The sequence below is a fragment of the Phacochoerus africanus genome, chromosome 1 (genome assembly GCF_016906955.1).
Source record: "Phacochoerus africanus isolate WHEZ1 chromosome 1, ROS_Pafr_v1, whole genome shotgun sequence".
Classification (NCBI taxonomy): domain Eukaryota; kingdom Metazoa; phylum Chordata; class Mammalia; order Artiodactyla; family Suidae; genus Phacochoerus; species Phacochoerus africanus.
Genome location: NC_062544.1, coordinates 150,449,043 through 150,466,366, shown reverse-complemented (window position 1 = coordinate 150,466,366; position 17,324 = coordinate 150,449,043). Strand labels below are relative to the sequence as shown.

At 53.3% G+C, this 17,324-nt stretch overlaps 1 protein-coding gene across 5 annotated transcripts in view; it reads left to right on the top strand.

The window, feature by feature from the left end:
* SLC6A6 (solute carrier family 6 member 6) overlaps positions 1-17,324 on the top strand; it is a 77,706-nt gene that overhangs the window by 13,826 nt on the left and 46,556 nt on the right. The window contains exon 3 of one of the 5 annotated variants that reach the window (XM_047781747.1): positions 14,087-14,196. The exons of 3 other annotated variants lie outside the window; for them this stretch is intronic. In XM_047781747.1, the coding sequence (XP_047637703.1) occupies positions 14,178-14,196 (19 nt within the window). In that variant the 5' untranslated portion in view covers positions 14,087-14,177. Of the gene's footprint in view, positions 1-2,254; positions 5,565-14,086; positions 14,197-17,324 lie in introns of those variants that run through there. One more of the 5 variants, XM_047781757.1, reaches the window with a different exon arrangement.

Genomic DNA, 17,324 nt, shown 5'->3' with positions numbered 1-17,324 from the left:
CCAGCCCCTTCCTGAGGCCTCATGCTGGTTAATGAGTAGCCGAGGGCAGCCAGGAAGCCAGGTGCCTGCTGCTTCGAAGCTGGAATGTGAGTTTTGCTTCCAGATGCAGAACATCTTGTGCTGGGGGCTGGGGCTTTGGAGGCAGCAGAGGCCAGCCACAGTGCCTCTCTTCCAGGGCTTGCTTATCTGTCCACACTTCATGGGAGCTGAGAGGCCCATCTGACGCCTCCTCCAAGCAGCCCTCTTAGTTTTTTTTTTGTTTTTTTTTTTGCCCCCTGATGTGGCAGGCTGCAGGATTTGAAGGGAGGCATCTTTAGAGGACAGCTGTCATCTCTGAAGTCTGAGCTCTGAGGGGTGTGCAACCTTTGGCTCCCATCTGAGAAAGGGGATGGTGGTCACTAAGGAACCAGCAGGGCCAAGTGCTGCTGCAGAGATAGAAAGTGTATGCACATGTCTCAGCTGTTCAGCAGACCCTGAGTTATTGATGAACTGGCCAAAACTTGTATTCCTGACCCCAGGGACAACCGTGTAGTGGAAAGTCCATGGAGCTGGAGAGTCAGACAGCCCAGCTTCAAATCTTGGCTCCACCCCCCAGCCAGCTGTGTGACCTTGAGAGGGGAGCCACCCGTGGCCTCCCTTCCCCACTTGTGAAATGGAACAGTAACAGCCCCAGGAGGAGGGGGAGGTGACCGTGGGCCCAGCAGGGTTTGGTCAGGGCCCAGCATCCAAGAGCATTTCTCCTCTCATCTCCCAGGTGGGATCCCCTGAGCAACCCCCTCTCCACTCAGCCTAAGTCAGCTCCACCATTTTGGGGGCCTTGGAATTTTAGGAAAGAGAAGCCTCTCTGGACTTATGATGAGGATTCATGGGGCCTTCCCCCACCCCAGCTTGTAAACTACAGTGGGGGAGAGGGGTGTCTAGCACACACTCCCTAGAAGGGCCAAGGCAATGAGAAAATGGCATTTATTGGTCTTTACCCTGATTATAAAAGTGATACTTTAAAAAAACAAAACAAAACTGAGTCATTTGACATGCAAGGTTGGTGTAAGTCTAAGGGCTATAGTGTGCTGAATTGGCCCGTTGCAATTGCAGTGTGACTGCTGCTATGGTGTTCGCTGGCACCTCCACCTAGTTGTATGATATGTCTTCTAGCGTTGAGAAGTCATGCATTTTTAATACAGAAAACTTGGAGAGTGCAGAAAAGTCAAACGAAGAAAGTAAAATTCATCTCTATTCCTCCCATCTAGAGGAAACCACCTCATGGTACATTTATAAACATGTGTGGGTGATTGTACATTATTTAAAATTTTCCTTTCCAAATGAACTCATAATATGGCTCTTTAGGAGCCAACTTCTCCCACCACAGCCTCAAGCATATTCTGAGAGTGTTTTTGAATCTTGGGCCTTTTAATTTGAGGATTGGCAAACTTCTTAAAGGGTTAAATAGTATGTATTTGGGGCTCGTGGGCCATGTGGTTGGACCTCTGCTGTTGCACCTAGAATGCAGCCTGAGACAATATGCAAATGATGAATGGAGATTTGTGCTAATAAAACTTTATTTACAAAAACAGTGCTGGGTCTGGCATAGGGGCCACAGTTTGCTGACCCCCACCCCTCCGTTCTAATTTGTTTTGATTTGCTTGAGTAAACAATCATTTATTTAATTAATCCCCTAGTGATGAGAGATTGGCCTGTACAATTTTTCTTTCTTATAAACCACTCTGCTGTGAACATCTTTTTTTTTCTTTCTATTTTTAATTGTGGTAAAATACACACATCATTAAATTTGCCATCCGAATCTTTTTTTTTTTTTGTCTTTTGCCTTTTTAAGGCCCCACCTGCGGCATATGGAGGTCCCCAGGCTAGGGGTCGAATCAGAACTACAGCTGCCAGCCTACACCACAGCCAAAGCAACTTGGGATCCAAGCCGAGTCTGCAACCTACAACGCAGCTCATGGCAACACCAGATCCTTAACCCACTGAACGAGGCCAGGGAACCCGAAACCGCATGGTTCCTTGTCGGATTTGTTTCTGCTGCACCACGACCGGAACTCCCTGAATCGGTTTTTTTAATTGAAGTATAGTTTATTTACAATGTTGGGTTAGTTTCAGGTGTCCAACACAGTGATTCAATTATATATATGTACGTGTGTGTATATATATGTATGCATATTCATTGCCATGTTTTTTTCGTATAGGTTATTGCAAAATACTGAGTGTAGTTCCCTGTGCTGTAGAGTAGGTCAGTGTTGGATAACCATTTTCAAGTCTATAGTTGAGTAGTGCTAAGTATATTTACCTCATTGTGCAGTCCATCTCAGGAACTTTCTCACCTTTCAAAACTGGATGCTATCAACATTTTGCACCTTGGTCTGTTCAGGAAATTGGAATTGATAGCCTTAAGGGGGTGTGCATTTTTAAAATACTGGCGCTTGTTGCCAAATTATTGACCCTCCAGAAGTTGCCCTAAGGACATCAGTGACGGTCCTCGGTCCTTGAGAGAGAGGTGGCAGTTCCTAGGGAATGTGCCTTCAGTGAATGCAGTGAATTCTGCGGTGCCTCTGAGGCTGATGAACACACCCTTTAGGGAGAGAGGAGTTGTGTTTAGGACCTAATCTCAGCTGTGCAATGAGTCTGGGTATAAATGTCTTTTGGCCACTACCTTGCTGTGTGACCCAGGGCATGTCACTTAACTTCTCTGGGCCCCAGGATCCTCTATCAAAATAGACATGATGTAGACTCTTCCTTCACTGGTTGTTGTGAGGACGAGGGAAGAAGCAGCCTGGAAGCTCTCAGTCTAGCGACTAGCACCCAGCAGTGACTGAAAGTGGTACTTCTCATTATACTTGGTATTCCCGGTGCTCTGAGTATATGAATGACAGTACTAGCATGTGCATTCTCAGAAAAGTCTTCCATCTTTAACACTGGTGTTGTCTTACTGTCCCCAGGTCACAAGTGAGAGGTTTGAGGCTCAGGGAGGCAGTGGTCAGCTCGAGGTCAGCCACGTGTCAGGACGGACCAGGGCAAACCATGTCTTTGGCGTCGAGGCTTCCACAAAGCAACCACTGGGCATGGGATCCCCTCTCCTTGCCTCACCTGTGGCATGAAAGCTTGGGGCTCAGGTGGAGAGAAGATTCTTTGGGTGTCTCTTCCTGACTTGGCTCTTAGAGGGGCACGGGATTTTTTCAGGGAGAGAGATGATTGTGCGAACGTGGGTGGTTCTCTCCCCCACAGCACCAAGCAGTTCTCCAACTCCAGCTGCGTGTCCTCCAACTTCAGTCATTGCGGTTTGGGGAGGTAGCCTCAGATTTGCAGGTGAAGGGCTCAGAGCCACAAGACCGCCCACCCCCCCTCAGCCTGGATGGCTCTGATCTGAGCTGCCCGCCCCTACCTTGGGTTCAATTAATTTGCTGGAGGGGCTCACAAACTTGGAGAAACACTTTATTTACTAGATGACCAGTGTAGGAGAGAACCTTGTTAATCAGACCAGATGGGAGAGATGCACAGGGCAAGGCGTGGGGAAGGCACAGGCGCTTCCGTGTCCTCTCCAGGCGCCACTGTCCCGGAACCTCATGTGGTCCCCAACCAGAGGATCAAGTTTGGGTTTCTAAGAAGCTTCCTTACCTAGGCCTGATAGACTAAACCTTCAGTCCTGTGCGCTCCCTAGGGAGCGCGACGTACAGGGGCTGTAAGGTCCAGCCCTCTATTCTTTGGGGGGTTCTCCTGGCAACCAGCCCCTCCCTGCTGCCTTCCAGCCGCCTCATTAACATAGCAAAAGACACCTCAGTGACTCTCCCCACTGAGGAAATTCTGAGGGTTCCAGGAGGTCTGTGCCAGAAAAGGGGATGAAGACCAACTTTGTATTTCTTGTTGTAAATTACAGTATCACAGGAATTTGATTGTTCCAGAAACTGACAGGGCCTATCCAAAACCAGAGTGTCCCACTGTGGGGAAACCTTAGAGTTTCTGGAAGATACAACTTTTAGCCTGTGCTCAACCAGGGGGTCCAGAAAGGCAGGCTCTGAAAGCGAAGCAGGCCCCTCCCAACCCCGGGTCTCTGGAGAGGCTGGTCTCCTGTATTTACCACTTTCTCACCAGCCTGCTGGGGATCCTGGACAGGTCACTTCCCCCCTCTGGGTCCTAGGGCTTCCTGGTGTGTTACCCAAGGGTCTGGAATCATGTCCCTGAGGTGGATGCTGGTGTGGCAGCACTGAAATTTGACCACGAATGTCAGCCCTTTCATTTTGGAGCCAATGCCCAAGTGTGAGGGGTCCCCCTCTCTGAGCTGGGTGTTCCCTGTAAAAGGCTCAAAAGTACACCTGCCCCCGTACCGTACCTCCACCCCTGGTTCTGGATACTGCATACTTGGGAGAGGTGTGGGCCCCCGCCTCGGTGGCACACCCTCCGTGGCCCCTCCCCGAGGGAGTTTGGGGTGGCCTGCCCCCTGCCCTCCTTCCCACCCTCCTCACTTTGCCCTCTGACCTGAGACCGCCACCCCTTCTGGCTCCTCCCCTCCTCTCTACCAGGACCCATGTCTCCCTGACTCCCTCCTGCCACAGCGAGGGGGACTTGGCTCTTACATTTTGGGGGTTGAGTGCTGTCAGCAAAGCTTGTCTCCGTGCACCCTCATCCCCACTTTCCTGGGCATCCTGCCTGCCCCGACCATTTCCCTGATGTGAGCTCTTTGTCTTGTCCATTAAGTTCCTGAGGCTCAGAGAGATTGGTCTCTGATGAGGAATCTAAGGCTGAGTCCTGATTGGTAGGAAGATGCCGTTATCCATTAGCAATGCCTGTGCAGGGGGCAGGATGGAAGAAGTGGCATGTGGATTATCTCCATAAACTCCTTGTTAAGGGATACCCAACTTTGAAAAAACTGTGGATAAAAGGAGGAGCTAAGAAGAATGTGAAAGGTCTGTGCAGCTACGGGGCAAGGGGCTTCCTCTGGTGGGAAGAAAGAAGGGAACATGGCTATGGGAGAGAGTGTGGCTCTTAAATCCAGAGGTATTGAATTTGTGTTTAGGTGGAGGTTTCCAGGCCAGGCGCCCAGGTATTTGATTCCTTTTATTTCCTGGGTCTCATATTTTGTGCTGGATATGGGATGGGGGTAACTAACACATCAAGACCCTCCAGATAAGGTTGCCAGATTAAATGCAGGTGCCCATTAAATTCCAGTTTCACATAAACAGCTAGTTGTGTTTTTAGTGTAAGTGTGTCCAGTACAATGTTTGCTGAGTCTGACAAGCTCACTCCTGCAGCCTCCTGTATCCAGCAGCGCAGGGAGGTCTTTCCCACAGAAACTGCTGCAAATTGCTTCTTGAGGTTTCAGACTGTTGGCTCTTACCCGGCCCTGGCCCTCTCAGACTCCATGCTGCTGCTGCCTTGGGCCTCTGTCTCTTCTTCCAGGCGACAGAGGGGCCAGTCCTGTAGCTTCCCAGGGTCCAGCTCTGATGCAGAGATGCTTACTGAAGACGCTGCAGCCTCAGGAGAGAGGTGGACCAGCTTCGATTGGTGGGTGAAAAGGCTGGGCTTGGAGAGGTGACCATTGATGCTGCCAAGGCCACCAGGTACGAGACCGGCCTGGTCGGCTCCGCAAACTCCATTCCCGCCCTCCTTCCACAAGTACTGCTAGGGGTCCTGCCGCCCTTTCCAGATTATTCCCTCAGACCTGCACCCATCCTGTGATGATCTCACACCTGAATGAACTGAACTATTTATTCAGTATTCATGCATTCATTCATTCACTCGGTGAGTATTTTTTGAGCACCCACTGTATACCAGGCACAGTGCTGGGCAGTGGGGATAGAATGAAGAACAAGGCTGGAGGGGGAAGACCACATAAATAATCACACAAACCATTATTCTGCTGCACAGTGGGAGAAGTGTCCCCCACATGCAGTCAGCGTACAAGCAGGCTTCATTCACCTCAGGGTAGAGGAGGAAAACAATCTGGCAACATGAATTACCTCTCCTCTGAGCCTTTCTGATAACTAGCTTCCTAAGGCTCAGAGAGGTGCAGTGCCCTGCCTAAGGTCACACAGCACCTTGATGTCATTGGGTGTCTCAACTCTACAGCTTCCTGGCTGTGTGACCTCGGGGGAGTCCTATCCCCTGCGTAGGCATCTGTTGCCCCCCTGTGTTAAGTGGGGACCACGTAGGAGAAAGCAGCTTGGTGTGTTTCTTATTATTGCAGCTTATGGATGACAGCTATAGGAAGTGATTTCTGGGATGGGTCACTCACATTATAAACAGTACGGACCTTTAGGGAAGTCTCTTGCCCTAAGGGACAAAGGTGCAGCCAGGCCTAAGAGCACCACACGTGGGGACCGGGTTCATGGTGCGTCTGTGGAGAAGGTTCAGCCCTAACTTTATTTTTAGTATTTATTTTTTTAACCCTAACTTTAAATAAGGTAATTTTATTTCATATGCATAAACATCATGACAGGTGCTGGTGATACAGCTATAAGACAGACACGCAGTCAATGTGTTTAGAATTTTACAATCCAGTGGGTGAGGCTAATGTATAAATTACCTTAAATGTTGTTGGTTCCCCCCCAGTTTTATTGAGGAGTAATTGACATTCGTCCCTGTATGAGTTTCAGCTGTTCAGCATGATGGCTTGATGGGTGTAAATTGGGAACCAATTACCACAGCAGGTTCTGTTAATGACCATCACCTTGTATAGATACCACAGCCCCCACCCTAAGGTCATGGGGTGCAGACCTCTGTCTTTCCCTGGGCCTTTTCAGTCCATGTGAAAAATTCGCATGTTTTCTAAACCTTTCCAGCCCCGCTGAGTGAGGGAAAGGCCCTGGCAAGAATATTTGATGTTGGGGGAAGTTCAGGGAAAACTGCTAACTAAGCACCTGAAAACCCAGAATTGAAAGTCTGCTCATTCAGTCATCAGAGGCTGATGGACTTTTCCTGTGCCGCCCGCCGGGCGGCGGGGGGGGGGTGCTGGAGAAGAGCCTGGCAACTCCCTGGACAGCAAGGGATGCTCCAAATTGGGCGTCCATCAGTGGGATCTCTTGAAAATGCTTTCGAACCCAGAGTTCACAAACCTTCCCCAGAGGCCTCGAATGACAGAGCATGCCAGGTAGGCACAGGAAGGGAAGGGCAGTGCAGGCGAGGGACCAGTCCGTGGAGAGGCCGGCAGAGCAGGAAGGCGTGGAGTGGGCCTTCCGGTGCTGCGGGAGCCTGGCGTGGCCGGGTGCCGTGTGCTGAGGCAGGGGGAGGAGCTGCATCGGCGTTGGTCCAGCCTGGTGAGTCCAGATGCCCTGCTGAGTGGTTGGTCTTGATGCACTTTGGGGAACCAGCCTGGGATCCAAGTCCTCATTTAACGCTTAGGGTACCCCTTAAATGTAGTGACTGTTGTTTAGTTGTTGTTTTGACAAGTGGCTTCTGCTGAGGAAGAAAGACAGACAAACTTAGCCCTCACCCAAACATGGTTGTAGGAGGATTGCAGGCAGGGCCAGAGGTCCCAAGAGGAAACACAGTCTAATGAGATGTCTAACCTAGTTTTGCTGATGCACGTGGTTTAGGGAGCATGTGAAGTGCCTGGGGAGGGCATGGCAGTGCCAGCGGACTCGGCTGCTGGTTTGACACTGAACATCAGATGGAGAAACTGTTTATTTGGTATTTTCCCTGCATGACAGATCAACCCTGGGCCTTGGCTTCTGTCTCTCCCAGCACTTAGCTGATGATGCTCAGAAGGGTCGTAGTCAGAGTTTGTTGATTAACTGCAAGTAATTAAAGGTGGCTGGTCTTTCTCCTTCAGGGGAAGCTTTCTCCTAAAAGTCTTGTTTAAGGCTCTTGTTTGTACCTTCCCTCGTGTAATGTGAGGGGGCCCATTTTACAGATGAGGCAATTGAGACCCAGAGTGGAAGTGACATTCCTGAAGTCACTGCTTGCAGCTGACAAGTGGCAGAGCTAGGTTCCAATTAAAGTCTCTGGTGACACAGAATAGGCAAGGGTGGAACTAGGCAAAGGGTATTTGGGGAACAGAGTCTCGGGCTGGGCAGGGGGGTGGAAGGTGGGGGCTCACCCTTGGGAATTCAGAGAACAAAGCTTGAGCGGTCTGAGTTCCTGTCATGGCTCAGCAGAAACAAATCTGACTAGCATCCATGAGGACACAGGTTGGATCCCTGGCCTTCCTCAGTGGGTTAAGGATCAACGTTGCCATGAGCTGTGGTGTAGATTACAGATGCCGGCTTGGATCTGGCATTGCTGTGGCTGGGATGTAGGCCAGCGGCTACAGCTCCAACTCGACCCCCAGCCTGGGAACCTCCATATGCCGCAGGTGCAGCCCTAAAAAGACAAAAAAAAAAAAAAGAAAAGAAAGAAAGAAAGCTGGAGAGGCCAGGTGAATCCTCTGCACTGGCGTTATTTGTGGGGGGAGTTTTGTAGAACTTGCCATCTGGGGCTCAGCAGGAACTGACTGACCACATAAATAGATGAGTCAATTAAAAAGGACAAGGGACTTCTCCACTGTTTCTAGTTATGGTCCAGATTTCAGGTATCCTTGCCCCTAGGGCATAAAAGGAGACATTTCCAGTTGACCCAGGGTCTCCACAGGGTGAAGAGGCTGCAGTGGAGGGGACACTTTGCAGGGGGTCAGGGTGAGAAGGCTCAGAGGAGGTGGGGGTGCTCCTGGGGCTGAGAGGGTGCAGGCAGGAGGCAGTTACATTTCCAAACCCAGTGGGGACGAGGAGACAGTGCCCCGCCCCCGCGCCATCCCTTCCTTTCATCCATTCACTGAGATGAGCTGCACGCTGGGACCTGAGCTCCGGGCAGGCTGCCTTTACAGGATTAAACTCTTCCTGGCCTGGGCTTCCATCCCAGCACCTGTACCTGATTTAAGGGGACGGACTGGCTGGGCACAGAGTCTTGGGGAAGCGGACTGTTTGGGTTGCTGATGTTCTGTAGTTGAGCCCGCTGGGTCACAGTCCATGAAGTTGTGTGTGATCTGGGCCCAGTCAAGAGATGGGGATTCAAATCCTAGTTGGTCCATTTGCAAAATGACTCCCCCACCTCCTGCCAGCCTCAGTTTCCTCCTGTGTCAGGTGAAGAGAGGGACCTGCTGGTGTCCAAGGTCATGGCCAGGAGATGCCCAGAACCTTGTGGTCAAGGACGCAGGGACACTCGAGCTCTACTTCTTCCTGGTTCTGCAACCTTGGTTAAGTCAATCAATCTCTCTGAGCCTCATATGGGCAAGCTTTCTCATCTCATAGGGTTGTTGGTAAGAATTGGGTGAAATACCAAACCCAAGTGCCATATGGGGCCCAGGCCAGCCAGGTAGGTGCTCAGCCCAGGGAGCTGGGATTATTCCTCTTGGGAATTGACTGTGCCCTTGGAGGCCTTTTAAGTGTGCTTTTTCTCCTATCAGACTGAAAATCCTATCCAGTCTCATTTCCTTTGGGTTGGTTATAGGAGAAAAGTGAGCAGCTATAATTGGTGAAAAGTGATGTAAGCAAATAAGAAAAATATTTAGCATGATTGTAAAAGTTACTATTAGCTAGAACCATATCAAGTGCCCAACACAGAGCGAGGCACACAATGTTAGCGACAATTATTATTGTTCCCAGGATGTAAGAACAGTTGGAATTAGAATAAAGGGTTGCTATGACAATAGTAGCCCAGGGTCCTCATTCGCTGCCTCCTGGGAGGAGGCGGGCCCCCGTCCTGGAGCACCCAGACCACAGGGAGAAGACCTGAGGGTTACAGCTGAGGGATGAGCACCTCTTTCCACTGGAGATGGGCAGGGAAGTCTTCCTGGAGGAGGTGGCATTTGAGGATGGAGAAGAGCAGGGATGTGCCTTCCAGGGCCTGGAAGAGCCTGCAAATTGCACCAAGCTGTGCCAGCCCTGGGGCCTGGCAGGCAATGGTGTGTAGAGATGGAGAGCTCTGTGATAAAGGCACGTTCTCTGTGGCTTTGGTTCTCCTAAGGAATGTTCCTAATTTGTGGCATTTTTCTGGAGAAGGAAGGGCTGTGTTGGAAGGGGCATTGTGACCTCATGAGCAGATATTCTGAGGCCCAGAGCTGAGGGGCTGGGCATCTTCTGTAACTTCTCAGGCCTGCTATGCGTCCTGTCCCCCATGCCTGGGGTGAGTCATGCTTGGTTGTCCACCAGTGTCCGTCTACTCACAGAGCCCTTGTCCCTCCAGAGAGCCTCCCTCTGTGAGCCAAGCTTGTGAGGTCTCCCACAGCTGCGGTTGCCTAGGAGACAGTGTCCAAGGAGACTGCCCCTGAGGGGGAGCCAGGGGCAAACACGGGAGCCCTTTGGTCCTTTTGTGTTCTGACCCCGTGGTCCCACTGGGGGCCTATGGGAGCAGGGTCTTCCTCAGAGGCGTCCAGCTTGGAGCAGACCATGGCTCCCAGGGCTGGAACCACTCACCCAGGTCACCCACCCCCGACCACCAGTGGGACCCTCTGTTTACCCACCTCCTCAGCCCACATCCTTGCTTGATGGAGCCTCTCAGCCCAGAGCTGACTGCAGGTGGGTCAATGGGTGATGGGCAGGGCATTCCCTGGGGGTCAGAGGCCTCTGTGGGACTTGGGGCTCTGGATTGACTAAACCTGGGAGAGAGGTCTCCAAATAAGTAAGGAGTTGAACTGGTCCTGGACCTCCAAACAGTAGGAGCTAGCGAGAAAGGGGGCAGCAGTGCAGAACTCAGTCAGGGCTGAAACATTGGAGACTAGAGCTCGTGCACCTGGGCCCCAGTTCCCCCACCCATAAAATGGGTGCATTAACCAGATGATGGTGCTAGATGCCATGAACTAGTGAAAGCACAGAAATCAAATTGGGGATGAGGAGCAGAGTGGGTCCACCCTTGGGCTGGCACACTTGTCTTTTTACCCCCTCACAGCAGTTCTATAAAAGTGACATCTGCTCTCTCACCACTATGTTGGGGAAGAAAGACTGTTTTAATATCCCCCACTCCCACCCGCACAAGTAGGAAGACAGCGGTGTTAGAAGGCGGGGTAGTTGTGTTTGAGAAAGCGCTGGCAGCCTCCCACGCGGGCCTTAACCTCGCTGTGCGTGGGTCGCAGGGGCTGCACCCCAGCCTGGCCTGGGCCTGGCCAGCCCTCCGTCTCACCCTCCTGCTGGTCAGTACTTCTCTGAGATCAGCTGCCAAGTGAACAGACTGTCCTCATGCAGGAAGTCTTAATGTCACCTGTCTCTACACCCTGCCCCGTGCTGAGCAGTCATCTGTACTAGCTCCTGTGGTCGCCCCTCCACCCCAGGAGGTTGATGCCGCTCTTGGCTAAGGGAACAGGCACACTCAGGGTCACCCCAGCCTCCTGGCAAGCCCACTTCCCAGGGGTTCAGGCTTCACACTCCTTATTTGTAGACTCAGGGCATTGGGTCCTGGACTGATCTGTTGCTCAGTGATGGCCAGGAGAGGGGTCTCAGGTACCCAGAGCCCTCTAGCTAGGACTTTGGGATTTCAAGACTGCCAGAATCTGATTTCTCTGGCTTCGGCCATCCTGGGGGACACCAGTGAGGCCACCTTCCCCTCATGACGATTTTCTTCACAGCTGCCCAGTGTCTCTGCTGTCACCAGGCTGAAGGAGGGAGGCAGCTTGTCCACTCCACTCCAGGTAGCTGGTCCAGAGTTCCCACCATGGGTTTTGGGGGCCACTCCACAGCCCTACTTCCCCACAGTGTTTGGCGCAAAGCCTTTGTCTGCTCTGTAGTCCAGGCCCAGTCCCTGTCACTTCCGCCTCCCCGGTTTAGTGGGTGCCAGCACCCAGAGGCCCGAAGGGCACCAACACCATATGTGGGGAGCTTCCTGAGATGCTCTCAGATCCCCCGAGGGAGGCAAGGAAAGTGTCCAGAGGACCACCAGCCCGGAGGACCCCCTCGTTTCTCAGTCACCACTTATGTTGGTAGGGACTGGAGGCTCACCCACAGTGAAGGAGCAGAGGAAGTTAGAATGGTGCCCCAAGTCTCAGAGCTGGCTGACCTGCGTTTGGACCCTGGTATCTGTCACGTGCCTAGCAGGCCTGGCACACAGGAGACACCCAGCAGAGCCTTGGCTATGGGTCAGGCTGCCGCTGGTCTTGGGAAGAATGTACATGAATTTGGTCACCATCCTGACTCTGCAGACTTGGTCCAGATGCTGCTCTAACCCGTCCACACGTACTCACTTATTTAATCCCAGCAGCCCCAAGAGGCAAGGAGTGTTCCTGTCCCCATTCTGCATTTGAGGAAACTGAGGCAGAGAGGGTTATTGATGATGTATGGTTTCTTCTGCTGGGGCCTGCCTTCGCTGAGGGAAAGGGCTGTGTGTGCACATGCATGGAGGGGGCAGACATGACACCTCCAGGTTTGGGGTCTCCTGGTCAGGGGTCTAAGCCACAGCCCAGAAAGGGCAGGCCTTGCCTTGGTCAAGTAGCCACCAGGGCCTCGTGCTTGGGGGCTGGCATTTGGGGCACACCCCACCTGCTTCTCCACCTTAGAAAAAAGTGACAGCCAGGGGGTCCCAAAGTCCCAGACTGTGTGCCCTACACCTTGTCCCTGTCCTTGGAGATGTGGCCTGAGTTCTGCTCAGCTGGACTCTGCCCTTTGCCAGGCTTCAAAGCCAGGCCCTGAGACAGAGGAGTCTCTGATACTTGTCTCCCAGGATCAGATATATGCCACTCGGCTTCCTGCCCCAGAGGCCCCAGGTCAGGCACCTGCCAGCCCTCACCTCCCCTTCTCAAAGGCTTTTTTTTACTTTAGCAAATGGATAACAAGAAGTTCTGGCCTTGTCCTGGGTTCAGTCCTGGCTCTCTCACTCTCTCACTGAGTGTGATTGCGCCAGGTCCTATTTCCTCTCTGAGCCTCAGTTTCCTTCAGTAGAATGGGGCAAAATGTGCCTGTCCCCCAGGAGGCTGTAAGCGGCAATGGCAATAGGAATAGCGAGTCTGGGGCAGATGGTATTAGGTTGTCCTGGGCCCAATGAGACTGGCAGAGGTGAAACCCAGCCAGCCCAGCCCCCAAGTGCTGACAGTCTGGCAGGGGAGTCCCTGCTCATGTGTTTGTCATCACCAAGAGTCCTTTTCATTGGCTGATTTTCTTTTGCATTTTACCTAGTATCTCCCAATCCATTCACACCACTGCTTGGAGGCTGGTTTAATGGCTTTGAAGACTCAGTCAGTGTGTGGGGGGCAGGTGGGCACGGGTCAGGGTGGCAAGGGGGAAGGCATCTGCGTGGTCAGCCAGAGCACCAGGTGATACTGGTGTTTGGGCACATATGAGGATCTGGATGTCTATTCTCTCTGCCCAAGAGTCCAGAGCCTTCAGCAAGGGCTGGTCTTTCAGATTAGGAGGTCCATTTTACAGGCAGAACTGAGGTGTCCCCCAAAGAACTTCAAACTTTGTCCAAAGTTGCACAGTTCTAAACAAGAGCTCATGAAGAATGGAGGTGGGAGGGATGCTGGCTGGAGAAGGCGAGGGAAAGCGTGGGGTCAGCGGGAAGGGATTCCTGGTAGAGGTGATGCTTGGGCCAGGCCGTCAAGCTGGGTGGGATCCACCTAAACATAAGCACACCATAAACAAAGCATAGGGTGGAATGGGGTAATGTTGGGGGAACAAGGGGGCCTGGGAGCTGTACAGGACCAGGGGAGAAATAAGGTGGCAGAGGCTGGGGACAGAGGCAGTCAAGTATAATGAGTCTGGGATTCCAGGTAGGGAAATTCAGAGGATTATTCTTAAAGCAGCTGGGAGCCCCTGAGAGCTCTTGAGCTGAGCATGACGTGGCAGGCAGTGGGTTTGCCAGAAGCAAGCTTGGCTAGGCTGGTGGGAGCAGAGTTCGGGGCATGGCTCTGCGGAGTTCCCAGCACTTGGGTGGCCTTGTTTTGTGGCACTATGGGGTGACAGGCCATCAGGAGGTGCCCTGCCACCGCCCCCCTTCCCGTGCTGCTCTTGGTGAATGCAGTGGAGGCCTGAGTGGAGGTGCAGTGGAAGGTTAAGGCACGTGGGGCTGTGTGGGGCTGCCCTGGGAAGTGGTCTGCACTTTAGGAAGACCACACATGAGGAACATCCGTCCTCCCTTGAGTCTGCCCCGCCCCCATGCGGACTGTAACGCTGAGTTTTTCTTCTAGCTGAGCAGTAGCTGCTGTTAGGCACCATCTTGTGGCCCTGGAAGTCACCACTGCTGCTGCACCAGCATTCACCAACCTGACGGTGTTAGATATGAATCCGGTTCACCCAGGTTTGCAATAAGACCTTTACTTTCCACCTCTGGCACCCCCGTGCTCCACTGGGTTGGGGGTGTCAGGAGTGTCCCCACCCCCCTCCCACCCTCGGCTTCCCCTCCAGCTCTGTGGAGGGAGGTTGTGTCTCCTGTGTTGATCTGCCATGGGCTTGGCTAGAAAGTTGTCATGCATTCGCCCCTGCCAAGAGCCTTCCATCCAGTGGGTCCCCCAGCCCTGGGCAGACCTCTAGGGGACCAGGGAGAATTCCCTTCCAACTAGTTTTTGGAAGGTGCTCAGGGAACATGTTGTTTAATGAAAACTGATTTCCTAAAGATCTGGGGCTCATCCTTCAACAAAAGGCAAAGAGTTGTGGAGTTTGGACTGTCGGCGGGAGCTGTGCTCAGATGTGGGGACACATCCCCGCGCTCTCTGGTGCAGGGTGTATATGGCCCCCTTTCCCTGTCCACAGCCCTGCCCTCATCCTCAACATTCAAGATTGCTCTTGCCCCATCACCCTCTTCGGGGCAGCCTCACAGCTGCCTGGTGGAAGAGGTTTACTCCTATACTGAGTGTCCCCAAAGTCCGGAGTCCTAAATGTTCTGTCTGACAAATACTCATCCTGCCGAGCCCTGTACTGGGTGGTGGGAAGCAGTCCCGCAGAGCCCAGGGAAGGCATGGGGTAGGGGTCCTCGGGGCTAGCGTCCTGGAGGATTGCCTATGAATTACTTGGGGAATGGGGTGCTGGGCCAAGGGAACAGAGCCCAGGTGTGGGGCAGCGTGCGCTGTGTGGCCCAGAAGCCCCTGGGCATCTTGAGTGGGCTCTGGATGGTGGGGGATGCCTGACACTTGACTTCAGACAAATAGAGCAAAAGCCCAGGCAACAAGCCCCCATGCCCTGCAGTGGGGGCAGCGGCAGACCCTGCTGGCAGATCACCCTGCTGCCTTGCTGCATCCCAGGCTGCTTCATCCCACAGGCAGTGACTGCCCCTTGAGCTAAATTTCTAAGTAAGGGAGAGGTAAGGGTGAAGCTGGGCAGGAAAAAGAAAGTCCTCGTCCTTGAGGAGAAGCACATTGGAAAGAGGGACATGAGAACGGGGAGCTTGTTTACAAACGGTGCTCGAGGACAAGATGCCCATCTCACAGGTGGTTTCAGCGAGGCTGAGAGTGGTGATGTGCCCAACACCGTACAGCCAAGACTGCCCTGGCTGGTTTCCATGGAGCTGACTTCGGGCCGGGCCCTAGTGACAGAGTTGGGGGTGGCTGGCTCTGGGCACTGGGCCACAGGCCCGTCCTTCGCTGGCCTTGCCCCCGAGGGCCTGACCCTCTCCAGTTTCTATAGAGCCAGGGAGGGGCTGCCCCCTGTTTGCTTTTCACAGCCAGCACTTTAGGGTTCTTAGAGCTGAAAGGGGGAAGTTTGAGGAAGTAGAAACCGAGCCTTTCTTTTTTTCTCACGTCTCTTTTTCTGTGGTCTCCAGAAATAATCCTGGGTTCTGCAGAGCCTGCCTCAGGATCATGGTTGACCCAGTCCACCCCCACTTCCGGCAAACTGGGGTGGTAGGGAAGCTGATGGGGAGAAGAGTGACAGGCTTGTGGCTGGTGACTCAGTGCCAGGAGGCCGTTGCCTGCTGACTCACCCGCCCTGTGCCTGAAAGCAGGCCCCCGGCAGCCACAGTGGCCTCCCCTTCACCTGCGCCATGGTTATGCCCTGTGCTGGGAATCTGGTGGCATTTGGGGTCCAAGTCCCTTGAGGCAGATCTCTGCAGGCTTCCCCCAGGAGTCCAGCCCCAGCCCAGCTGCAGCCCCACCAAGGGGTGTCCTGGGACTGGCCCCTTAAAGCTTCGCTCAGGCCAGATGCCTGACTCCTGCCTCCTCCTGAACTTGGAATCATTTTTGTGATACTGTGACGGAATGAGCCCCCACCCCCTGGATATTAGCATCCTGAGGGCAGAAGGTGCTTGGTCAAGGTGGGGCAGGTGGGGCCTTTTCTGGGGCCAGCCACAGAGAAGTGGCTTGTCCCTGATTGCATGGGGCTGACCTTGTGCGTTCCAAACCCATGGGCTCCACTCACGGAGGGGCGAAGGGTCAAGGCTCACAAGGACATTTTCTTCCCTAGGTCCCCCATGCTCTGGCCCTTGGCCAAGGGGGAAGAGCTCTGGCCACCCATCCTTGGCTGGTGCCTCTCAGCCGCTTTAGCATATCCCAGGTGCTCGGGCTCACGAGGAGGAGGCCTGTGGCTCAGGGGGCCTCAGGGCTCGGGACTCAGGCTCTGAACCAGAAAGTCCCTACTGCCAACAGCTTACAGAGGAAAGCGCAGCACAGGCCCTGGCTTCCCCTCTGAGTGGGAGGGCGCCTGGCCTTCAGGGACTGGCAGGGCCTTATTAGCACCACACTCTAAGCAGCAGAGCTAACCGGCCACGACAAGACAGGGTCTTGAGCTGCCCAGGTTGAGCCCTCTCTGGAGCAGCACAGAGCTCTCCAGGGGCTCCCACCACCCACTGAATGAATCCAGTTCTGAGCTGGTCTCCAGGTTGCCCCTCACTCTGTCCTACACTGGCCTTCCCTCTGTTCCTTTGCCATGCCCACTGTGGCTTCTTCACACCCTGTTCTGGGAACACCATTCCCCCGGATATTTGCCACGCAGAACCCAGCTTCAATGTGGTTAAAAGCGCAGACCCTGGGAGTTCCCATAGTGGCTCAGTGGTTAACAAATCCGACTAAGAACCATGAGGTCACAGGTTCAATTCCTGGTCTTGCTCAGTGGGTTAAGGATCCGGCGTTGCTGTGAGCTGTGGTGCAGATTGCAGCCGCGGCTCGGATACTGTATTACTGTGGCTGTGGCATAGGCTGGCGGCTACAGCTCCGATTAGACCCCTAGCCTGGGAACCTCCATATGCCATGGGAGTGGCCCCAGAAAAGACAAAAAGACAAAAAAAAAAAAAAGCACAGACCCTGAAGCCCACTTGCCTGGGTTTGAATCCCAGCTGTGTGGCTTTGGGCAAGCAACTTCTCCTCTCTGGGCCTCATTCCTTCACCCAGGCCGGTGAGAGGAACCTGAAAGGGCTCCACACTGGGCCTGCCTGGAGCCAGTCGTCAGCGAGCGTCTGCCATCATGCAATGTCGCCTCCTCAGAGGGGCCTCTGACTCT